General features: G+C 40.0%; 1 protein-coding gene across 1 annotated transcript in view; it reads left to right on the forward strand.

Annotated features, from left to right (window-relative positions):
* The window catches only part of stam2 (signal transducing adaptor molecule (SH3 domain and ITAM motif) 2), a 25,105-nt gene extending 661 nt beyond the window's left edge, over positions 1-24,444 (forward strand). The window contains exons 2-14 of the mRNA XM_034694125.1: positions 2,442-2,526; positions 2,696-2,771; positions 4,544-4,639; positions 5,920-6,066; positions 13,914-13,980; positions 14,214-14,409; positions 15,132-15,226; positions 15,363-15,445; positions 15,540-15,627; positions 15,743-15,797; positions 15,923-16,070; positions 20,692-20,858; positions 21,196-24,444. Coding sequence (XP_034550016.1) covers positions 2,442-2,526; positions 2,696-2,771; positions 4,544-4,639; positions 5,920-6,066; positions 13,914-13,980; positions 14,214-14,409; positions 15,132-15,226; positions 15,363-15,445; positions 15,540-15,627; positions 15,743-15,797; positions 15,923-16,070; positions 20,692-20,858; positions 21,196-21,385 — 1,493 coding nt within the window. The 3' untranslated portion in view covers positions 21,386-24,444. The remainder of the gene's footprint in view (positions 1-2,441; positions 2,527-2,695; positions 2,772-4,543; positions 4,640-5,919; positions 6,067-13,913; positions 13,981-14,213; positions 14,410-15,131; positions 15,227-15,362; positions 15,446-15,539; positions 15,628-15,742; positions 15,798-15,922; positions 16,071-20,691; positions 20,859-21,195) is intronic.
* Positions 24,445-25,962: the final 1,518 nt, after the last annotated feature.

A 25,962-nucleotide genomic window follows, 5' to 3' on the forward strand; every position in this document is an offset into this window, starting at 1 on the left:
GAGATTTCGAGTTCCCTAATATTGTGATTACATTTCCCTTGTTATAACATCTCATCACATATATAAACAATAACAAAGCAACAGTTAGAGTCCAAAAACCCGTTACACACACCCACATACACACACATACATCAGTCATAACTGTGAGTGACTTTCAATCAATCAATCTTTATTTACAAACCGCCAAATGACAACAAATGTTGAAAACAGAGCAGGTCTAGACCGTACTCTATGTTCTATTATTAACAAAGACCCAACATCAAGACAGGATAAGATCCAGTCCCATCTTACAGACAGGACTCAGTCTGATCTCATCTTAATCCACCATGAGCAGAGCACTTTGCAGCATTTAGCAAGTCACAGTGGCAAGGACAAACTTCCTTTTAACAGGCAGAAACCTCCAGCAGGACCAGACTCATGTTTGACACACATCTGCTGAGACTGTGTTGGGGTTTGCTGAGGACTAAACTGTGATGGCTAGACGACAGGGTCAAAGCATCTCCAGAACTGCAGCTCTTATGGGGCGTAACATTTCGTGTTCTAACCGGACAACCTGGGATGATTGCAGCCCTTTAGGATCACCAGTTTAGATTCAGTCAATTCAATTCAATTTGCTTTATTGGCATGAACAAAGACATGTTGTTGCCAAAGCACATACGATTCATACACACACATTACATATCATATAGGCTACACTACGTATTATATAGATTACATGTTTTATACGCATTAATAAACAATGGTGTCATCCATACAGCATATCTCAATGTCCTCACTTGATCCGGTATGCTCATAAAATCTTCACTTAAAATCAGATATTATGGGATGGTGCGTCCCTCAGGCTGTGACAGGCAGACACATATTTAGCAGCCAGAGGAGCTGCTGACCCTTCCCCCTGGAGAACTGACAGTTTCTCTTCTGGGGTTAATGTTGGGAAGTTTGTCACCTTTTTAGTAATTTTTCTCATTGAGGTCTCAAGTGGGGCATCCAGTAAACCATCACCTCTTTTACAAGTACCTATACCAAGTGTAGTCCAAGGATGGAAAACTGGTGAACCAGAGACAAGGTGATAAGTGGCCAAGGCTTATTGATGACTGCAGGGTTAGGGTGTGTAGGCTGACCTGTGATGTTCCATCCAACAGAAGAACTACAGGAGCTCAAACTGCTGAAAAAATGAACGCTGGTTCTGATAGAAACTAAGGTGTCAGAACTTTCTAAAAATTGTTGTGTATGGGGCTGCATATACCTTTTAGACTGGTCAGGGTGCCGATGCTGACCCCTGCACAACTCTCAAAGCACCTACAAGAGACACAACAAGGGAGAACATGACAACAAGGTCAAGGTGTTAACTCAATTCCCCAGATCTCAATCTAACCAAGCATCTGGGGGCTGTGCTGGACAACCAAGTACGATCCATAGAAGCTCCACCTCACAACTCCCAGGACTTTAAGGATTTGCTGTAAATGACTTGGTCCCAGATACCACAGCACACCCTCAGAGGTCTAGTGGAGTCCATGTCTAGTCAGGCTGATTTGGTCCGGACCTGATTGGATGGAGGGACACAATATTAGGCAGGTGGTCATAATGTTATGGCTGATTGTTGTACCAACAGTTTGAGACAAAATACATACACCACTTACACCCACATAATTTGCACACATCAGACTGAGTAATACAGTTTGTTGTTTTTTTAGAGTCCTCTTAAAGTTGTGTGATTATCTTAAAGGTTTTTGGACAGAATGCTGGCTGTTTAAAACTGCCACTTCAACATTTTCTGACTTTGCATTAATCAAAAAATACATTGAGAAATTACCTTGCAGATTAATAGAACAATTGCACAATCATAAGGTTGATCATGTTAATTTTCCAGCTCCTATAAAGCCTCTTTGCGGCTTCTAGAACTCTAATTATAACAGCCCAGCTTATTTATTTGTGTTGTAAAAATTAACCTACAGACATGTTATTGAAAATTCATGCAAATGTCCAGGTCACGGTGCTCATCCTCTCATGCTCCACAGACAATCATGCACTGTTGCACTTAACTTTCACTCGGAGTAGTAAGCAGTCAGGACGACGGTCATGACTGCTTCTGTTATTTGTTGGAAATGTGTAATTGAGTGATTTGCTGCTGACATCACATGCTGAGTCAAATCCTCTGGCATAGAGAACATCTCCATTCCCATCTTAAAGATTAAAACACTTCACCTCACAAAGTCTGACTTGTAAAGGAATGCAGTAGTAGGTTTGTTACTAAATACTCCAGACCTGACTGAAACACCTTTTAATGTAAAGGTAAGCTGGTTGGACGACTTCAACATAAACCAGCTCTGAAACATGGCTGCTCAGCCCTCTGTGTGATCACATGACGTATGAGAAAAGCAGCCATGGTGCCGATGAAGGTACTTTCTCACCGTCTGTGTTCCTGTCTGATTCATTTCCAGAAAAAGCAACCAATGAAAACAACACAACAGATGACTGGGGGCTCATTATGGACATCTGTGATAAGATTGGAACGACGCCCAATGGGTAAGCTTAAAATAGTGTTTCACTTGATATAACTCTTAGTTATGTGAAGTACATTTGTAAGGACTTAAACGTTGAAATAGTCTACAAGGAGCATGTCTGGAGGAAGATGTTTGCTGTCGAGTAATTCATCGTTCAAGCATTGATCTGTTTTTGTTTCCTTCTGTTTCAGACCAAAGGACGGCTTGAGATCAATTATGAAGAGGGTGAACCACAAAGTGCCTCATGTTGCCATGCAGGCCCTCAATGTGAGTGTGATACTTTATCTGAAGTGTAACATCATCATTTTATTTATTTATTTAAAACCTCAGAAAACACACTGAGGGAGAACCCACTTTGCAATGGTACTGAGGTACAGACAACAGAGCTCATACAAATAAATCAATCAGTTCAATAATAAATAATTAGAGAAGGATTAGGGATAGCAATGAGAACATAACATACAAATCTGTGTTACAGTCTGCATCAATAAAGACAACCATTTATTTTCTGCATAGTGGATTCTCCAAATTCAATGTCAGACATTTCAGATGTAATGACATGCACTCGTTCAAAGTAACATACCGTATTATTGCTTCATAAGATAGAAGTGTAGAAGTTTACATACTGTAGATAAGGTTGTGCTCATAAGTTTACATACCCTGGCAGAATTTGTCTTTTTTTTGGGTCATTTTTCAGAGAATATGAATGATAAGAGAAAAAAATAAATTCACTCATGGTTAGTGGTTGGGTGAAGCCATTTATTGTCAAACAACTGTGCTTACTCTTTTTATATAATAATGACAACAGAAACTACAGAATTGTATTTTATTTATTTATTTATTTTATTTTATTTTATTTTATTTTATATTCACTGTATCATTCTTACTATTATTATTATTGTTATTATTGTTATCATTATTATTATTCTTATATATTATTATTATTTTAAAATTATAACCTTATCATTACTATTATTATTGTTATTATTATTATTAATAATAATTAATAATAATATTTTATTTTATTTTATTTTATTTTATTTTATTTTATTTTATTTTTATTTTATTTTATTTATTATTATTATTTATAATCTATCTATCTATCTATCTATCTATCTATCTATCTATCTATCTATCTATCTGTTATACTGTGGGATGCAGGTATCTATCTATCTACCTACCTACCTATCTATCTATCTATCTATCTATCTATCTATCTATCTATCTATCTATCTATCTATCTATCTATCTATCTATCTATCTATCTATCTATCTAACAAGAAACCTAAAAGAGTTAAATTTGAGCAACAACAGAAAACACATTATTAGGTTGTTTATCAGATAAGCTTCACAGACTCAAAGACTGACTAACTAGAAAGAAAAAATGTGACTCCTTCACATGTTGAACATTTTTCAAAAACTGAGTTCAAAATGAATCAAGATGAAGATGATTAAAAACCTGAAATGTCACGTTGTAAGGCCCAATCCTTCATCCATATGTTGTTGCTGAAAGTGTAAAGAAGTTACAGAAAGCTGCAGAACCACACAGTGTTTGTCTGAATCTGTCTGCAGAATATAACTTTAATTAGACAAACAGTTTTAATCTGTCTAATTTCTCTATTCTATTTCAAAGATGGGAAAAAAAGAAAAGAAGGTTGAATGCGTTTGAGTGTTCAACACTTCTCTGTAGGTGTGAGACGGGAATGCTAACTAATGCGCTGACAGTTGCTGGGCTGTAAACAACTTAATACTCCCATTGTTGAAGCCATAAAGTCAAACAGAAGATCTGTTACAGGGAGGGCTGAACTCTGTTGAGTAATGCGAGAGCTGATTCTGTTTCTGTCTGAGTCATCCTGGACAAATACTGTCACATGGTCTGGTCTATATTTAGATCTCAGCATACACACATAGAGATAATTCAAAGTCTACTGTTTTTAAAAGTGTTTAAACAAATCTTCATCATCAAGTTCAACAACAGATTTATGTGATACCTCTTCCTTTGTTTAGATGCATTAACAATGAGTCTTCCTCTCTTCCAGCTGCTGGGTGCTTGTGTGTCAAACTGTGGCAAAATATTCCACCTCGAAATCTGCTCCAGAGAGTTTGCCGGTGAAGTGCGGACCGTGCTGAGCAGGGTATGCAAACCTCTCTGTTTGTTTAGCTTGTTAACTTGTTTTACTTTGAGTAACCGCTCATGTCTGTCATCTCTTTGTAAACTCCTGACCCGTTTAATTCTCACGTTTACACTCATCTTTTTGACCCTGTGGCAAGCAGCCATTAAAGGTGACATATCATGCAAAATTGACTTTTTAATGGTTCTCTACCTGAAATATGTTTCCCTGGCATGTCTACAAACCCCCCGAGAATGAAAAAAATCCATTCTGCCCCTGTTCTGATTTCTCCACCTTTCTGTAAATGTGTGTGAAACGAGCCGTTTCAGACTTCCGTGTTTTTGTTACGTCACAACAATATCCGGTCTGTCACGGAGTCAGAGCTCGGAGCTTGTTCAGCCCATAGACTGTATAAAATACAACTCAACTTCTCCGTTTTTCATTACCTGCACACGTGTGCTAACAAGGAGCTTAGGAGGGAGGCATGCTAGTTGTAGGCTGTCTTAATAAACACAAAGGTCGGTTTTACTCCCCACGTCTGCAGATTTGAAGATCTAGTGGATGATTTTTATTTATCATGGTTAAGTGCTAGCGCTAGTTAGCATAGCTACATAGCTACATGTCGTAGCTGCAGCTGTGTACCAAGACACACGTCGACATACTGACAAATAAAACAACAAGAAACACTAAATCTGTGACCAATCCTTCAGAAAGGTCCTGCTGCCTTTCTGGCAGAGGTCGGTTTTACTCCCCACATCTGCAGATTTGAAGATCTAGTGGATAATTTTTATTTATCATGGATAAGTGCTAGCGCTAGTTAACATAGCCACATAGCTACATGCTCGTAGCTGTGTACCAAGACACACGTCGACATACTGATAAATAAAACAACAAGAAACACTAAATCTGTGACCAATCCTTCAGAAAGGTCCTGCTACAGGTGCCTCTCCATCAGGATCAGATTCTGGATCAGATTCAGAGGGTTGAAGTAACGTGATCTCTGAGCAGCCGTGTATATTCAGCCAACATGTAAACATTAGATCAACGTGCTGGAGAGCCCAGGCACATCCACTTCCTGAGGGGGCGTGGTCAGAGAGAAAACAGAGTGTTCTGAGGAGAACTGAAGAAGAGGGCTTTTCAGGCATGCCAAAATCTGATTTCAAAGTGTTTTTTTGAGCATAAACTTTAAAGACATGTTTTGGGGACCTCTTAGACCAATATATATTGATGAAAAAAGCGTGATATGTCACCTTTAAGAGACAACTTTCTGACATCACAGCTGTTTGTTTGTGTGTCGTCTGCAGGCCCACTCGAGGGTGTGTGAAAAGCTGAAAGCTCTGATGGTGGAGTGGGCAGAAGATTTCCAGAAAGATCCACAACTCAGCCTGATTGGTGCTACCATCAAGTCTCTGAAGGAGGAGGGTATCAGCTTCCCCGCCCCGTCCTCTCAGGTATGTTGACTTAATACAGAATATGAATATCTGAATTTAACAGGAAACACAAAGAAAGGTATGAAATAAAAAAAGGGGACGACACAAAAGTGTTAGACATTCAATCAATCAGACTTTATTTATAAAGCACTTTTCATACAATGACATTGTAACACAAAGAGCTGTACATAAAACAACTTAAAATAGAATACATTAAAAAAAGAAAGATGTATACAAAAATGAAAATAAACAGACCCCCCCATCCTAATCCTAACCCCAAACCTGACTCCAAACCCACCCCACAATCCTAAGGTTAAGAACACAATATATGCAACAATAATAATGATAACAATAAAAATAAAATAAATTAAAAATTAAAAAAGAAGTTGCTGAACGAACTGAGGAAACATTGGAGGTAACATAAGATGTTAAAACTCAACACAGGAAATTAAACTCACCAAAATAAAATACATTTCTTAGATAATAAAACACTAAAATATTAAACCATTAAAAGAAAAAAAGATGCTATACTTAAAATAAATAAATGAATAAATAAAACAAAATAAATAAGTGGCTCAATTTTGAACTAGATAATAGATAAATTAAATACATACATACAATAAAATAAATGAATAAAAAGTGACTAAAATTTGAACTAGAAAATAAATAAATAGATGAATAGATAAATAAATAAATAAAGTAAGGTGAAATAAAACTGTTATGAGAATAAAACTCAGTTAAAAGTGAGACTAAAAAGGTCGGGCTTTAAGTTTGCTTTTTAAAAAGATTAAACCAATAAGTTTTATTTAACCCCAAGATGCTCAGAAACATAAAGAATTGAATTAGTGACACAAAGGAGCCACATGAACAAAGATTGGAAGATGTTGGATCAGACATGCAATGGACCGTCTCAACTTGCACCTCCTCCTTCACTTCCTAGAATCCGAAATCAATCAATCAATCAACCTTTATTTGTATAGCGCCAAATCACAACAAACGTTATGTCAGGACGCTTTTAAAACCAGAGCAGGTCTAGACCGTGCTCTGTTAAATTATTAACAAAGCAAGTTACAGTGGCGAGGACAAACTTCCTTTTAACCTTGAGCAGAACCAGACTCATGTTAGACAGACATCTGCTGAGACTGATGTTGGAGAGAGGGATAGAGGGAGATGAAGAGAGAGAGAGAGATGAGAGACTAACCTCAAAAAAAACCCCAGACCGATAACTGATACCAGAGATCTCCAGCTGAAACCGAACGAGCAAAAAGGTTTAAACTCCCTCACAAAATGGATATATTCTATGTCTCTTAAACATCAACGTCTTTCAGCTGCAGCCTCCTCTGAATGTTTTTCATTTCTTAGAAAGAATAAAAAAACAATCTTACTGTGTATACACTGAAATTCACTTTATTTGACTCTGATTTCTTCAACATATTTTCCTTGTTCAGTCCTGATACGCTCAAAGTACCCTGAATAGAAAGTGAGTACACTTAAATGGGTCAGAATAACTTAGAAACATCAACATAGTGATGTAAACACCAGTTAGGTCAAACAAATGAGTGTCCACTTCTTCTTAACTTATCATGTGTCCCACTTTTACCATGATGTTCTGTTAGAAAAAGGAACTCCAAGTTAAGTTTATTCTTGCTTCAGGGGCTGTTGCAAATGTAACCGTACGACTGAGACTTCATGTTTTGAGTGTTGTAAAGTGTGAACAGTTCTCTTTCTCTTTGCTGGTTTCTCCCCCTAAATATAGTTTCAGACCACAGTCACAAAACGTGTGTGTGTGTGTGTGTCTGTGCCCATTTTAACAGCTGTGGTTTCCCACTGTGTAGCCTGTGTGAAAGTTCAGGTCGGGTGGGGTTGTCTGTCTGTGTTTATATGCCCACAGCCTTACAGTGGAATTTCCTCCTCACATATTTCCCATGATGCTCTGGTTATGTGTTCATGTGTCCCAGGATCAGGACCGGGTTTTTAATCATTGTTGACAGAGCTGCTTCTCGTTCCTCCTTTGCGTGGAGTCCGTGTGATTAGTTACATAATAACAGCATTAAATGTGTCAATGAGTCGAGGAGGACTTTGCTCTCAGGGTGTCATAAAGAGGCTGACCTACATCGGTGCTACCTGAGGTCTCTGGGTCTCTGGGTCTGGATCTGTTTATGGAGAGTTCTGCTGCTCTACATGTGGGACAGTCTGAGTCTGTCTCTCTTATTTCAAGCCAATATTTCAAGGCAAATTCCTGTTTTTTGTTGCCTAATATTAATGCATCATCATGCATCCTCTTTGAAATGTTAAATTAAGTTTAGCGTGGTAAATTAACTGGGAACGTGTCTGTCTTTATGAAGCTTTTATTTTGGTATTTCTGCTGGGCAGCAGTGAGAATTTGCATTTTAGCTAAATATTGCAGAGCAACATTTAACATTGAGATTTAGAATTAACATTTTACATTAAGATTAAACATTTAACATTTAGATTAAACATTTAACTTTTAGATTTAACATTTTACATTTAACTTTTAGATTTTAGATTTTAGATTTAGATTAACCATTTTACATTTAGATTTAACATTGAACATTTAGATTTAACAATCAACATTTAGATTAAACATTTAACATTTAGTTTTTACATTTTACAAGTACATTTAACATTTAACATTTAGATTAACCATTTTACATTTAGATTTAACATTTAACATTTAGATTTAACAATCAACATTTAGATTTAACATTCAACATTTAGATTTTACATTAAGATTTAATAGTCAACATTTAGATTTAACATTTAACATTTTGATTTATATTTAACATTTAGATTTTACATTAAACATCTAGATTTATATTTAACATTTAGATTTAACATTTAGATATAACAATCAACATTTACATTTATATTTAGATTAAATATTTTACATTTAAATTTAACATTTAACATTTAGATTTAACAATCAACATTTAGATTTAACATTAAGATTTAACAGTCAACATTGAGATTTTACATTTAACATTTCGATTTATATTTAACATTTATATTTTACATTTAACATCTAGATTTATATTTAACATTTATATTTAACATTTATATTTAACTTTTATATTTATATTTAAACATGCAGATTTAATATTTATATTTAACAATCAACATTTATATTTAACATTTAGATTATATTTAACATTTTTAATAAACTTTTAGTTTAAACATTTATATTTATATTTAACATTTAGATTCAACATTTAATATTTATATTTATATATTTAGCATTTTGATTTAAAAGTGATTTGAACTTAATATATATTTTTCACAACAAGATTAAATTTGAAGAAGATCACAAATATTCCTCTAAATGTGATTAAAAAAGATACTTTTTAAAATTCACTACATTTTTATGATGTTTGGCAGCTGAATGTGGAGATGTAATGTAAGGCTGATTGTTGTTGCAAACGCAGGAAATACAATGCTGCCAAGTGGACCAATCACTGGCCCTGCAGTCCACATCAATTCAATGTGTAGTAACATTTTGGAGGAGGTGCACGTCAGACTATGTGAGTAGGCTTCTGCATCGGAAAAGGCCAACGTAAGTCGATGCAGAAGTATAAACCATGCTTAAGTCCACATGTGCTGCTTTGTGGACTTGAGTGGCACACTTCCATGCCTTCTCCTTGCAGGGGTAAAGAGTTGATCCACTTGGCCAGGATGAAATCTGCTTTGTTCCTGTTCTCTCCAAGTGTTGACAGTCAGCTGATGCCTCCTTTCCTGCACCCTGGAGTATACTTCCCCTGGGAGGCTGAGTGTTAGTTTGAGCACACTCTCTGGTGCCCCTTTGTAGAATACTCTCAGTGATCACTTAATCCAACATATGGGACTTGGGGAAAAAAATGCAAACCAGAACAACAGCTCAGCGATAAAGTCCCCATTAAATCTGCCTCCAGCTCCAGCCTCATTAATAATGACTTAATTGGATTCCTCTCTGACAGTGTTGATCTGCTCTTGTTATTCACTTCCTCCCGCTCTATAAAAAGGTAGAAATGGTTGAATTTATTCCTGCAGCTTTCATAGTAATGATCCATAATCTCCTGGATGTTACTTCCTGTCTCCCCCTCACCTTCCTGTCGCTGGCTGTGCTCCATGCAGCTTTAGTGATAGGCTGCATATTCTGTTATGCTAATGGGGAGCAGGTGGCATATGAGGCAGCAGGTATGACATTTAATCTCTATCAGCTGACGAGCAAACAGCAGCAGCAGGTAGCGTGAGTCAAGCTGTGGTGAGCCGTCCTCCTATTTATCTCCGGCTATCATTCATGCTGAACCTTAATGTCATCTGCTGACAGCGTGCGGGTAGTTCTCTCTCTGCCTGTGTGAAACTGACAAGTGTTCCCGTCCCAGCTGTGTACCTCTCACGTTGCATTTTCTGTCGTCTATAGCTTCATGACAGCTTCAACAGATTTTTTGGTGTCAGTTTAAAAGAGAATGAAAGTCTCCACATGTCTGACACAAACAGGCATTATGCTGGCTGCAGCTTTTTCCCTTTCAGTGTGTGTGCATGCACATCCAGTCTATACCAAGCGGCAACCTCTGGTCTAAGAATATGAGCCAATGCGGAAGTGTTAAAAGCTGCAGTTCATCGAGGATCCGCTTGAGGCTGGCTCCGGAAGTACCGGAAGTCACATACACATGGATGGGGAAAAGACGATCATTGCAGCATTAATAAACATGTTTACAGCCTGGTACAAAAGATGAGTGTAGTCTGAATAGCTCATTTCTCGACGTCCTCTCACTGTGAGGGGGGTGAATTTTTTTCTAATTCGGCAATTTCGAAGATATTGAGATTACCAGTCTTCCAATGAGAGGCACAGCTGCCTGCGGGAACACTGCAGCTGTTGGCTAGGAGGCTCAAAGCCCGCCTCTTTACGTCACACTGGCTCGACAGAAGCAATATGGCTGCCGCAGCCGATTGGTCTCAAAACAGCTCTTCAGAAACAGATGGGTGACGTCACGGATACTACGTCCATATTTTTTACAGTCTATGGTCCATACTGGTGTTCTGTTCTGTACACTACCAGTCAAAAGTTTGGAAACACCTTCTCCTTCAAGGGTTTGTATTTATTTTAATTATTGTAAACACTGTAGATTAACACCAAAGACATCAAAACTATGAAAGAATATATTTGGAATTATTTAATGAACAAAAAAGTGTTAAACAAAGCAGAATATGTTTTATATTTTAGATTCTGTAAAGTAGCCCCCTTTTTCCTTCATGACAGCTTTGCACACTCTTGGTATTCTCTCAGTCTGCTTCCTGAAGTGGTCTCCTGGAATGGTTTCTAATTAACATGAGCCTTGTCAAGAGTTCATTTGTAGAATGACTTGCCTTCTTAATGTGTTTGAGAGCATCAGTTGTATTTTTCAGAGGTAGGGTTAGTACACAATGGATAGCACTATTTGACTACTGCTGTAATCCAGATTATGACCAAACCAGATTATTTCATAGTTTTGATGTCTTCAGTATTAATCTACAATGTTGAAAATAATTAAAATGAATAAAAACCATTGAATGAGAAGGTGTGTCCAAACTTTTGACTGGTAGTGTATGTGTACAGAAAAAGAGGTGGACTAGCTCCTCTGATACAAAAAATGCAGAAAAATACAAAGCAAATAAAAACAGGACAAACATGAAAAAGACTGCAGAAAAGAAGAAAGAAAGAAAGGTACTTTATTGATCCCCAGGGGGGAAATTCGATTTTTTCACTCATGCTATTATTTTGGACATGCTACACATACAGTTTTTTTTGGTATATACATACAAATGCACACACATGCAGTGAACATGCTTAGGGAGAGATGTCAGAGTGAGGATACTGCCGTCAACCAGCGCACCCAGAGCAGTTGGGGGTTTGGTGACTTGCTCAAGGGCACCTTGGCAGTGCCCAGGCAAGTGAACCAGCACCTCTCCAGCCACCAGTCCACTTGCCAAACTTCGTCCATACTAGGACTCGAACCGGCGACCCTTCGGTTCAAGTCAAGTCCTTATGGACTGAGCTACTGCCGCCCCAAAAGCATTGTCAGAAGTGGGATTCCAACCCACGCCTCCATTCGGAGACCAGAAGTCCCTTACACAGGAAGGTTTGATACCTTGAGTCTGGCGCCTTAGACCGCTTGGCCATCCTGAAAAAAAAGTAGCCATGATTTAGAGCAGGGGCGTCAAACTCATTTCAGTTCAGGGGCCACATACAGCCCAAGTTGATCTGATGTGGGCCGGACCAGTAAAGTCATAACATAATAACCTATAAATAACGAGAACTCTAAATGTTTCACTTTGTTTTAGTGCAAAAAAGTACAAGTACATTCTGTAAATGTTCACATTTAATGAACTGTCTTTCTACAAAAACGGCTGTTGTATTTTTTGCCATGATTAGTCTCACAGTTGGGCCAAATATTTTACTCTTTAAGCCCTGGAACACACCAAACACACAGGTTACACATTCACCTGACACAGAGTGTGATGTTCACTGCAAAAGAACAGATTATCCTAAGATTTACTTTACTTTACTAAGGTAAAGTTGATTATTCTGGACCCCTCAGCTCCAGCATGAACAGTTGTCTTGCTGGACAGTGTTGTATGCAGGGGTGTAGTGCTAGTGCTAGTAGTAAGTGGATCATCTTATAGTGCTCTAAAAAGTCTTAATGAATCTCAACCGGATTATGCAATCAGCAAGTCATCTATTTTCTCACTTTGAGGAAAAAAGTGCCGTTCAGGTGCGCTCCATCAGCACTCTGATTTTATGTGACCCCCAGAGGACAAATCTAAAATAGTAGTTACTTTTATTGAAAAATTGCAGTTAATGTCTTCTCCACTGACTTTGCAAAGTCGTTCCGCGGGCCGGATTGGCACCTCTGGTGGGCCGGTTTTAGCCCGCGGGCCACATGTTTGACACCCCTGATTTAGAGGTTTAGAATGGCCTTCTTCTATAAAAAAGGTTTTGAGCGAGGATTTAAAAGCAGCTAAGGTCGTAGACTGATCTTGATTCGTCCAGCAGAGCTGCATCCACAGATCTGAGAGGTTTCTCTGGTTTAATCTTAATGGTAGACTTTTAAGATTAAAGATGTAATCAGTAAATTAACCGCAGCAGGTAAAGTAATATGTAACAAAATAACATAAGACAGAAATGTGTCTGGAACAATATTCAAAAACAAGAAGAAAAGAAATACAGATCGGGAAGAAAAAACAGAAAATAACATATTTTAAAAAACATACATCTAAGCGCTGTTTCACTTATTCACTGAGCACACTTTTAACTAGAAGAAGTCTATTCTACACTCTTGTTTCTTACTTGCAACCTGGTGCAATTTTAACCATTAGCCAGAGAGCTCTCATTAAACGACAGCTTGAACCCTGCAGCCTGTTAATGTTCCTCATATGTTTGAGTTGTGGTGTGCTTCACATAGAGAATAGACTTCAGAGAAGCCTTTATAATACTCACAAAGTGCCTGTGTTCAGCATTAGATCATCTACTGCTGAGTTTTTGATTGTGAAGAGTTGTTAGGCTCCTTCGCCAACCTCTTGTTGACCTGTGTTATCCACTCTGAACTCACTGCCTGCTCTCCTTAGACAGAAGTTAATGAGACAGATGTGTAGAGGGTTGAAAAATACAGCCTCCTCGCTCATCAGCCTGTAGTACCAAATACGAACAGCAGGTGGCATTAAAGTCATCTAAAATGTGTTTTCAATGGGAGGCTTATCTGCTGTACTCTCACTCTCTTATGTATGAACAGATTACACACACACACACACACACACACACACACACACACACACACACACACACACACACACACACACACATGCGTAACCTTTCCTCTCTGTATTGACCACAGGGGTCCACAACAAAGGTCAGCACGCCGGCTGTGACTAAAACATCAGATGATGACAACCTGGCTAAAGGTAAATTGAGATGACATCCCTCAGATTCACAGTTTTACAATCATTTAGACATGTCATCTTTTTTAGCATGATGCTCTGCACAGATATTTTACCTTTTGATATCAGGTTAGAGCACCAATTAGAGGAAAAAGCTGTATAATCTTCAATCTTTTAAATTGATTATTGGTTATATCACAAGCTCAAAGGCTTTCTTGTGGTCTCTAAAATGCTCTCCAAACCTTCCCCCCTTGCAGCCATCGAGATGTCCCTGCAGGAGCAGAAGCAGCAGGCAGAGACACGGCCCCTAGCTGTGACCTCTGACCCCCCGACTTATACTAACGGAGGGGGGCAGGAGGCCCGGAAGGTGCGATCGCTGTATGACTTCGAGGCGGCAGAGGATAATGAACTGACCTTCAAAGCTGGAGAACTTATCCTGGTGCTGGATGACAGGTGATCTATCCCAACACTTCTGATCATGACTAATTTCAGCTTTCCCTTCAGACACTTTAGATCTTAGTGATCGCACCTCATATATGACACATCTATATGCACAAAAACCACAGCTGTGTAATAGACCCGGCCTATAATGTGCCCAGCATCCAGGAGTGTGACTCGATGGTGAATATCCACACAGAATTGTGATAGAGGATTTGTTTACTCATGCCTGTGTGCTCAGCTCAGCTCAGTTTTTCCCAATATTTGCTCATGCATATTAAGAGATGCAGTTCATCAGAGCTGGTGTGTAGCAAGTATGGAGGGATATAACCTTCTTAATGATGCATCATTTCTAATTCCTGCTCTTAGATCACCAAATCTCAAACAGCCACTCAGCTGTAGAGTACAAAGTTTAAGCTTGTGTTATCTATTAAGACACACATTAGATTCAGAGTCTGAATTTGGTCCAAATGCTGGAGATTTGTGTAAATCTGAAGTTTGAATAAAGTAAAATACACATTTTAAGACTTTAATTCCTAAAGGGAGCTCTGTGTAACTCAATCAGCAGCTGACTTCTGCAGACACTCTGAGCACAGATTTCATTTTCATTTAATCCAACCTTTTGATGCTGTGAAGGCTCTGATGGCTCTGAAGCAGTCAGCTGCTCACTCAGTATGGCTCGCTCTCAGAAGCTCATGTCTAAATGTTTACTCTCCTTTCATGATTTCTATTTACAGCGATCCAAACTGGTGGAAAGGAGAGAACCACAGAGGAGTCGGCCTTTTCCCCTCCAACTTTGTCACAACCAATCTGAATGCTGAGCCCGAGCCAGGTCTGCATTTGGCTCTCTCTTATTCTGGGATACATTTTGTACTTTTGTGAAAGAGTCCCAACCTAAGGGATCATTATTTAGATTTAAACATGAGAAAGGTGGTTCTAGAAGTGCTAATTGAACCTTTTCTCCACAGTGGCTTATATTGAAAAGACGAGCAGTTCTGAAGAGTCGAGCCTGGAAACTAAAGTTGAGCCTGAGCCTGTTTTTATTGACGAGGTACTGGGTTTCCTTTGCACACACACTTTTAATAACTAAACCCTCCTCTCTCAATGAAACTATCATACTGAACGTGTTTGAATATTCTCTGCAGGCGAAGATGGACAGAACTTTGGCACTGCTACAGAATGCAGATCCTGCAGATCCTGCTCCAGACTCCCCGGAGCTGATCCAGCTGGAGGGTAAAAACTTTAATGCTGGTTTAAATCTAGTCTCTCCGCCAGTCACGACTGCTGCGGCGACACTTTTGTCTCCTAACTCTGTTACTGTCTCGTCCCTCTCTGAATGTCTGCACAGGTGCATGTGGACAGATGAACCCCATGATTGATGAGAAGCTGGAGGAGATTGACAGGTACGTTATCTAGAGGTCTAGCTCGGTGTGAGATTATCTACATCTATCTCAGGTGATATGAAGTGTAAGAATAAGAGAGTAATGGAGTGAGAATATGAAAATACTCTTGTCTTTCTGTGTTTCAGGGAACACTCAGAGATGTCAGAGCTGAATGTCAAAGTTCTGGAGGCTCTGGAGCTTTACACCAAACTCATGAACGAGGCTCCTTTCTACTCGAACTACTCTAAGATGCAGACACAGTACGGACCAGCCGGCTCAGCTCCAGCCATGCAGGTCAGAAAACGTCCCCCTTTAAAATCCTCTTTATACTTGATAGTGAAACCTTTTCTTAACGTAGCTTAGCATCATTGGGAAGTAATACATACACACCCCAAAATCAATCAGGCAGTCAGTTTATCAATCACAAAGAAGAAGGGCAAACCAAATGAAAGAACACAAGACAAAGTACAGAACAATTACAGGGGTGCCCACCTCATCCACATCGTCATTTAACTTTTAAAGACTCAATTCTCAGAGGACAGCTCATTTAATCAGACTTTGTTTGATGTGTTGTTTCCAAACATCGACCTACACATGCACTGAAATAGTATAAAGCATGCACAGAAGTGACCTGGCTAGTAGCGTCCCAGGACTGATGTCGCACCCGACTCTATAATCGTCATTTATCAAACTAGCTTCATACATAAGCATATAATATCAGAAAGAAACTTAAACGTTGAGGCAATTTATCTTGCATTGCAAAAAAAGGAGGGCTGCACGGTGGTGCAGTGGGTAGCGCTGTTGCCCTACAGCGAAAAGGTTGCTGGTTCGAGTCCCCATCAGACAGGTGCCTTTCTGTGTGGAGTTTCCATGTTCTCCCTGTGCATGCGTGGGTTCTCTCCGGGTACTCCAGCTTCCTCCCACAGTCCAAAAACATGCTCACCAGGTTAATTGATCACTCTTAATTGCCCGTAGGTGTGAGTGTGTGTGTGCGTGAATCGTTGTCTATCTCGCCATGTTTGGCGACCTGTCCAGGGTGTACCCTGCCTTCCGCCCGAAGTCAGCTGGGATAGGCTCCAGCCCCCCTGTGACTTTGAAACAGGATAAGCGGTCAAGATAATGGATGGATGAAAAAAAGGAATAAACATGTGGATTTGGATCTAGAGTTACATTATGTACCTCAGGAATCATGCATGGATGATCATTTATTTATTTCTTTTTCTAAAGACATATTTTTATTTCATAGGACAGCTTAAGAGAGACAGGAAATGTGGGGAGTAGAGAGCGGGGGAAGACATGCAGGAGATGGTTCACCGGCCGGGAATCGAACCAGCGACCCCTGCGACGAGGACTGTCGCCTCTGTATGTGGGGCGCTTAGATCGCTAGGCCACCAGCGCCCCATGACTAGGGATGGATACCGAATTCGGTACTTTTATAGGTACCGACCGAATTCCGTCGGTACTACCGAGTACCGTTTCATGTAAAATCAAACGGTACCATGTTTCGGTACCTAGACGAATCCTTGTGACTGTGAGGGAGTTGAAGTATAGGCGATTTTTTTATACTTTCGCCCTGTAATAAAGTCAGAGACTGATCGGGTGGACGTCTCTGCTCTCTGCATCTGCGCGGGAGCGCGCCAAACGGAGCCTGCAGCTGACGGGCGCGCGCACTGACCGCGAGGCAGAACTGCAGGTGGATTAAAGTTTAGTTTTTATTTACAGTCTATGGTTGAGACGAACTCTCTTGCTCTGACTACCTGCCCTGTTTATAAGCGTTCTTGTGTGCGTGAATGCCCAACAAGTAAGTCGTGTGTCATGTTATTATAAAGAGATGGAGAACTGACTTTTTCCTCTCTGCAGGCGTTCATGTGTGTTCATTGATAAACTCCCGAAAGAGCAATTAGACGCCACGAGCACGTGTCAGCTAATATATCTAATCACCTATATAATCCTGTTTCTGTTCATTTCATGTTTAATGAAATAAATATGTTAAATAAAAAAAAAATTGAGATTTTATTATTAAACAAATTAACATTTATTACCACATAAACACGCAAAAGTACCGAAAATTGGTACCGTTGAGTACCGGTACCGATTCCCAGGTACCAGGTATCGGTACCGTATTGGTTCAAATGTGAAAGGTACCCATCCCTACCCATGACTGATCATTTTTGAATGAACATCAAATCTGGACATTATTGTCGGGCCACTTATGCACAAGACTTTGAAATAAGGTTGATGAACTAATGAATTCTCCTCTGACTATGAATATATGCAAGAGAAACCTATAATCAATCATGGAGGACTCTTCTCGGTGTTCTGTCCTCCTCTTTTATTTGCATGCCGAGTCAATAAAAGCAGCGCTAACTCATACATAGTTTAAGAGAGATTCAGTCAGAGGTCGGTTCACAGTTCATAAATATTTGAGAGCAGAGATGTTCTGAGTTAATGAGGTGTGTGTTGACAAACTGTATGTTAACTACCTCAGAGCCCACCTACGGTCAGTCGACTCTGTCACTGTTTTGTATTGATCCATTGATTCTGTGGATGTTTTTGTATTTCAAGTCGTACTAATATGGAGGAGCAGCCACACTACTCCACCTCGCTGCTGATGTCACATTGTATTCCTCAGATCCTCGACTTGAGTGTTACATCGAGGCAGAAAAAGAGTTGATTTAGCTTCTTTTTATACTCGTCCAGAAAGCTTGACATTCAGTCAGCCTTTTTTGCCTCCCCGGAGAGCTGGAGGCTGCATCCTTTTCTTGGCAGAGGCTGTTTTCTGTGTAATGATTGATGTCGCTGTCTCTCCCCAGAGACACAGAAAAATGTCCACTTCACTGGGCAGGCCCACACCAGAGTGCTGCTCCATTTATCTATTTATCTATTTATTTATTTGTTTTTGCTCCTTTTGTTCTGCAGAGGACCGCTTAACTCTCTACCAGGTTATTCTTGCACCTGCAACAACAACATTATAAATCATAATAAAACTTAAAATAACACCTACAATTAGAACAATAGGATTACTGATCCTGAAACTACTTCAAACTGATATAACCTTCCATAAGCGCTGGTGTGATATGCATGTCTTTGTGTATATCTTTGAAAAGGTGTGATTAAAATGCAGCAACACTACCTGACTAACTGGAACAGTCTGCACTTTATTCAGTCCAACATGGAGCGGGTGGTTTGTATCTCACACTCTGTATCTGACTCCCACTCACAAGACAGTTTCTAAAGGCCAAACATTCAGTGATAGACTTCCCTTTTATTAGTGCTGCAAAGCTCAGCAGGCGACACAAACAGATGATATGAACCGTCTGAAGAAATTGTAGGACATTCTCACACAATTAAAGTCTTTAGAACTTTGGTGTCTGCTTTCTGTATTGTTCAGAGAGTGAGGTAATTTTCACTTTTAGCTGAAGGGAATATATCTTCAAGTTGTTAGAAACTTAGATGTCTAGATTTATAGCACTGTTATGTCTGTAGGCTAGGTCATCTGCAATCTATATTTTCAGTTATGGGAAAGATTTGGAGTGCACAAACTGCCCAGAAACTCTGCAGTGCTGCTGCATTTGACCAAGAGCTCAAACCTGCTCAATAAAGATCCACAGTAGTTCTAGTAAACTGAAATGGTTTGGTCATTAGTCAGAACTCACTGAATTACAAGTCCAGTGAACATGAGCGCCTGAAATTTACTTGATCTTTTCAGGACATTCAGGCCCTCATATTTTCTGGACCACAGAGATCATCTATGACAGAAATGCACTCTCTCGACTCAGAATACTGTGTTTGGTTTAGGTCTGGGGTTAGCAAGTATTCTGTAACAGTTTACAGGGTCGCTTTTAAAACCGTAACACCGGGAGAGACGCTTTCACGGTGGGCTGAGAGAAGACTACTGTTACAAGCTGCTAAATCAAGAGAATCACAGCTTCTTCTTTTGAAAAGTACACACACATACAAAAGAAGAGAGAACAAATAAAAACTAATGAAAGAAAGAGAAATCAAGTGAATCACAGATGTGTGTGATGTTATTGCGGACGGTGGGCGGAATAAACACACTGCAGTTAATCTACCAATCAGACACGTTCAGCATTGCAGGCCATGCCCCCTGAAAGTCCCGGGACCTTTTAAAAGTACTACCACCCCTAGCAGGGGCTTTTCAGGGGGGGGGATTAGCTGCCCCTGAACTAAATTTAGACCCTGGGTCCACCGGTTGAGACGCATGTAGTTCCGGGGTAAAGTTCCTCTGGTTGAAAAAAGCCTATAGTGGTTGTTTCTGTCACTACAGCATGCAGAAGAACATTTCCACAACTCGGAGGCAACAAAAAAACATGTTATGCTGACACCTGAGGTGAACAGTGAAGAGTAAAAGGAGTGAGGCTCCGCTCAACGTGAACGTCATCATCATGAGCTGTAAATGTTCCAGACTGTAACCTGCTACATTCTCACATCTGTGCCTCTTTCACATTTTTTTTTTCACAACTCCTGAAAGTTCCTAGAAATGATCAGGAGCTCTGAATTGCCTGAAAAATGCCACGAAAAGAGCAGCAAAGTTGCTCTTTCACACTGCTGTGGAGTTCAGCTTTAGGTGCTGGCAGAAGAACGTCCGGATAAAGTCTCTGTGAACAATTCAGCTGTTTGCATCCACACATGCAGCGTTCCTGGGTAATGTCAGGACATTTTCAGGAGTGCAGTTTAAGTGTGAAAGGGGCTTTAGATGATATTTATCCCAGCAGGTCAGGTCATCTATGACACTGTGTTCTAGCTGCTGTAGTACTTTACAGACAGCCAGAACAGCGGTGCCTCCCTTTGTTTATATTACATTTAAGACATAAGTTGCAATAACAGCATTCCATAGTTGTGATGGTTTTGATTGGTGCAAAACTCAACCTCCTCCTCCTCCTCTCCTTCTCAGGGCTACCATGGCCAAGCAGGTGCCCCCTACCTTCCTCCAGGGATGCCCCAGGTTCCTCCTGCACAGTCCTACAATCTGCCCAGCGACCAGCCCGGACCTCTGCAGTCGCTGCCCCCCAACGTCTCCGCCCCGCCCAACACCCATGCTGCTCAGCCTCCCTACATGAGGTAAGACTTCACACCACACTCTGAAGACTGAAGAGAGTCTGGTCATGTGACTCCTCTTTGCCTCAGATCATTGGTGGAAACAAGCAGGACGTGTAGGGTAGTTATCAGTTTGCTGTGAGGGTAAAATACTGTCAGTGGTGTTTCATTGTATGGATGTTTGATTTCCCTTGTTTTTCATCTTTGATATCTTAACATTAATGATCCCCTCAGAGATGTAGCAGAACATGGAGTTCCATCTTGAAATATATTGAACAGGATGTTCTTCTCTGCATGCCAATAACCCTCAGAATTTTCACTCCTCCTCAGTTTAAGTCTCACTTTGTATTTTCTTCCCCAGCACTGGCATGAACGCTCAGTACATGAACCCGGCACCTGGAGCTCCCTATCCACACCAGGCGGGCGTGGCCATGGACATGTCGGCCTATCACAACGCCAACATGCCCCCTGTCTCCTACCCCGTCTCCGCTCCCCCTCACCAGGCTCCTCAACAGCAGCAGGCGGCATATTATCAGCAGCCTCTGCTGTAAAACTCCCTCTGCCTGCAGACCTGAGATGATCACAGACATCAGATGTTTCATACTTCTGTGGTGTGTTCATTCGGCTAACCTTGCGTGAGTGTTTCTGTGTGTGTGTGTGTTGTTGTTGCTTGGGAACATTCCTGAAGCCATTTTTTGTGCCTGATAAGCTGTATTGAACACACCACATGAAGATGAACTGAGGTATGTGTGTAACGCAGGACTGTAAGTTCATCGGAGTCAGGACTCTGTCTCTGTGTGCATGTCCTCAGCTGTATGTGAGGCTGAACATCAGGATCTGCCAGGAATGATCTCCTGTCTGTCCTGGCTGACAGTGAACGCAGCACCGGTCTTCAAACACATCACAGAGGAAGAGTTGGGTTTGCACCACCAAGACAGGACCACATACCAAGCAGTCGATGCCTGACTCTGAAGAAATCAACATTTTGCAATCCCCCAGGTCAACACAAAGCTTCCCCCCCACACACCTATTCCCTTTAAATAATCCAGAAACACATCCTCCTGTGAGATGAGAGCAGAGGCTCAGGCTGTGTTCGCAGTAATGCAGATAAATGTGACAGTGATGCGTCCTTTTCTCAGTCTTCACCTTGACTACATCAGCCGTGTGGTGAAATGGCAAAGCAGCTGCAGTGCTGAGGCTTTATCTACAACACTGAGAGAGTTTTTGCAGCTCTCATATTCTTTTTTTTAAATACATGTTTTTATTATTTTATTATTTTCAGAACAAAACAACAAAATGAAAGACTCATTCTGTGTACAAAGCAGATTTTCAGACAAAGATTTGTACTGTCACCCCCACTTAATTAAATTATAATAATAACAGACCTTTGACTCAAAAAACATGACACATGTAAAAAAGGAAGATTAGCAAAGACAAAAGAAACAAACAGACAAAAAGCAGAGAGAGAAAAACAACAAGTAGTAGCACATAATAAGTCGTCCTCCAACTCCCATCCATGAAGAATGCTGGAAAGTGATGTTGGATGCGTCATCTCTGTAGTTCTAGGAACTGTTTTCATCCACTCTGAAGGGTACTTGCCTTTCAACAGTGTATGTTTGAAATCTGAAGGGTTCCAGATCTTAAGGAATGAGCCTTCATTGGCCCTAAGAACTGCACTTATCCTTTCAGTCCTCATATTCTAAAGTTATATTTTTGGGGCTTTTTGCCTGTATTCCATAGGACAGCTGAAGAGAGACAGGAAGTATGGGGAGAAGAGAATGGGGGAAGACATGCAGGAAATGGTCGACCGGTCTGGAGTCGAACCAGCGACCCCTGCGACGAGGACTGTAGCCTCTGTATGTGGGGCGATTAGACCGCTAGGCCACCAGCGCCCCCAGCCCTCATATTCTAATCATTGTAATATCACGGGCACAAAAGCAGAGCTGCAAGTTCAATAGAAATGAATAGTGTGTAATAGCCTTTGCACAGCTGGTTAAGTCAGCTGGAGCATGTCTTCTCTTTGAGGTGCATGTGTGAAAACACTGCTAAACCATACCTGCATATAGACAACCTGCAGCTGATGTTAACTTTCAGAACGTACCAGAATAATAAAAACAATGCAGATCTGTTAGGAGGAGCTGCTCAATCAGCTTGTGAATGGCAGCCTTTGCAGACACACAGAGGATTCTTTTGTGTTGACTTGAATCAACCCTTAAACAGGATCTCCAGATGAATCTGCATTAATGTGAACATGACCTCCACGTTTTAATTCTAACAGCCATCTTATTTTTAAGTTTCTAAGTGACTTCACAGGATTGGTGAGAGGGAGCTCGTGTTTCTGCAAAAGCCGGCGCTTATTGAATTCGAGGGGGGGATGGGGCTTAGGTGCTCGCTCCAGGAACAGAAGCAAACGTGCAGATATTGAAAAAGGCAGGAGCTCCACGTTCGTTTGTTTGTTTCTTTCTTTCTTCCTCACCAGCATCCATCACTGTAGCTGCTCTTTGATCCAAACAACCGAAGTACAAACTACGTTTTCAACTAACAAATCTGTTGACAGTAATTTTTTGTGTGAATGGTTCAAGACTCTCTCTTTTCCATAAACTCACTGCCTTGTAATGCATTCTGTGGTTGCATTTGAGATATTTAAGAGGACATAAGTGTGTGTTTCTTTCTTTTTACGTATGTGTGTGTGTATAACGTACGTATGTGTTTGAGGGCTTACAGATAAAAGGTTTCTTCGTCATTGCAATTTTCTCATCAGATTTTAGGTCAACAGGAGAAATAGTTGTTGTGATCTCTCTCTGCGTGTTCACGAATCTGACGGACAAAGTACCTTCTTGCCTCCTCTTCTTCTTCTTCCTCACGCGTGGGGAAAACTTCTGCTCATCTGAAAATGTTTAGAGTCTATGCTTTATGCAAATGCACGATTCTGAGATTTCTCACGTCTAAACTTTATTTCCAACTTGTCAATGACATTGCCTGTACTTTGATTTATATATATATTGAGACATTATACATGTGTAATTTACATGTTTGGAGATTGTGTAATTATTATTCTTACTCTGCTTCTGCTTTTACTTTTTGATCGTCCAGGCGAAAATGTACATGAAACAGAAATGTCAGAAATGGTTAGCTGCTGTTTGAAGAATCTTTTGTAGAAAGAGGAGTGTGAAATCATGTTTTAACTTCCTGTTGGTTTGTCTTCACTTTTTGGGATGATAATTACTGAGCAGCTCAGAGATTAGAACCCGTAGTCCTGTCGCTCTGTAGTCCTAATTTTTAGTCTGAACTGTCTATATTTCCTTTCACGCCTCAGACTAAGGGCATTGTATATTAGATGTAAGATACCTGGTTTTGTCAGTGACATTGCACCTTAGCTTTGTAAACATTTATTTACCACTGGATGCCTTGTTTCTCTGTACAAGCAAAGAATGACACAGACGCGACTTCTAGCGAGTAACAGTCTCTGAATCAGCTGGTTATGTAAAATTCTGTATATTTAAAATACTCCAGGAGAAGTTCCTTTATCCAGGATTTTAAAAAGTGCTTTTGTAACAGAGCAAACTTATAATATTCTTTGAAATAAAAAAATGTACCTGTGTTGATGAGATTGTTCTCTGCTGCCTACATTTCCCTCTGGGTGCCTTTCAGTAATTACATTAATACTACCAAGAAGGTGATTAAAATAGCAACTGTCCACCTAATTAACCTCTGTATTTTCCCTGAACACATCACCAGCTGCACGTGATAAATGAGCCGCACATCACCCAGGGGAAATGATTTATTCATTGAGCTCAGCCTCTTCTTTTTTTTTTTTTTATCTGTAGCTTCTGATCTTTACTTTTCAAATGTTACACAAGGGGATCCTGTAAATGTCAGTGTTCTTCAGGTGCAAAGAGCAGCTATAATCTGCGTTTCTTTTTTATTAAATGTTCAAGTCCAGACACAGCAGGCCGTCCTTCACGATGTCACCAGGATATGAACGCAGTGTGAAGACTTTGTGCAGACCTGCAGTGGGATTGTCTGAAAACATCACAGCTGGTAGCGCTGTCTGGTGAGAATGACTGAGGAGATGTTATCAGCTGTTGTTTGCCCTACTTTCTCCCCTGACAACAAGCTGGATTGTTTTATTTATAGGTGAAAAATACGCCTCTAAAACAGCATACAGTGATTCAAATTAACGAATACTATTTCTACCTTGTATCTTCTCAAAAATATGATTTATTCTGCTTCCTTTTTTGTTGAGATTTTTATTAAATTCAAGCCAACTGTATTTTTGAGAGACAAATATATTCTATTTTATGAAGGCTATTGTGTTTCGATATAATAGTCAGGTGGGATGAATGGATTTGCCTGAACTAAAGCCAAATGCCAGGTCATGCCAGTATAACAACAACTTGTGCTGCCTTCAAATGTTCCTTGGAAAATCCAGTTTCCAAGACTGGGGATGTTTTTACAAAAAAAATCTGTTTTTCTTGAGTTATTTTGAGCCTGAGTATATTAAGTTTGATTTTATTTTTTTCATCATAACATCCAGTGCAGGGCCACAGGCTGTCAGGGCAACTTTCACTTAAGTCAACGATATCCATAAATAACCCAGTCTTTGATAGACCATCTAGTTCTGTTCCCTGCTTGAAACTCCTGGGTTTCATGCAGAGTCAGGCTTCTTAAGTTCATGCCCTAACCTAAAGGCTACGATCAAGCTTTCTAGTTCACGTAATGAAAACGTATCAGGAAAAACAAATGTATAATCTCATTTATAATGGAAGTGACTGCATTTGTTGATATGCTCTTTTATGTGCTCACTTCCCATCAACTTCTCCCTACATACATGTGTGTACACGTGTAGAAACCTCAGCCGATATGGCCTGCGCTCTCATTTTCAGCCCTGTTTACCTGGAATGATGTGCAGAAAGACTTGAAACTGACACATCTTGTAACTCTGGGGGAATTCAAGTCAATCATAAAAGACAGAGAAACAAGCTCAATTGGATCTTATGATTGCACTGTGTAATCACGTAATCATGTGTTACTTTGACCGTATTTTATTTGTGTTGTGTTTGTGTGCTTGTTGTGTGTTGTAACCTGTTTTGTGCTGCCGTCTTGGCCAGGTCACTCTTGAAAAAGA

Source organism: Notolabrus celidotus, chromosome 10 (genome assembly GCF_009762535.1).
Source record: "Notolabrus celidotus isolate fNotCel1 chromosome 10, fNotCel1.pri, whole genome shotgun sequence".
Classification (NCBI taxonomy): Eukaryota; Metazoa; Chordata; class Actinopteri; order Labriformes; family Labridae; genus Notolabrus; species Notolabrus celidotus.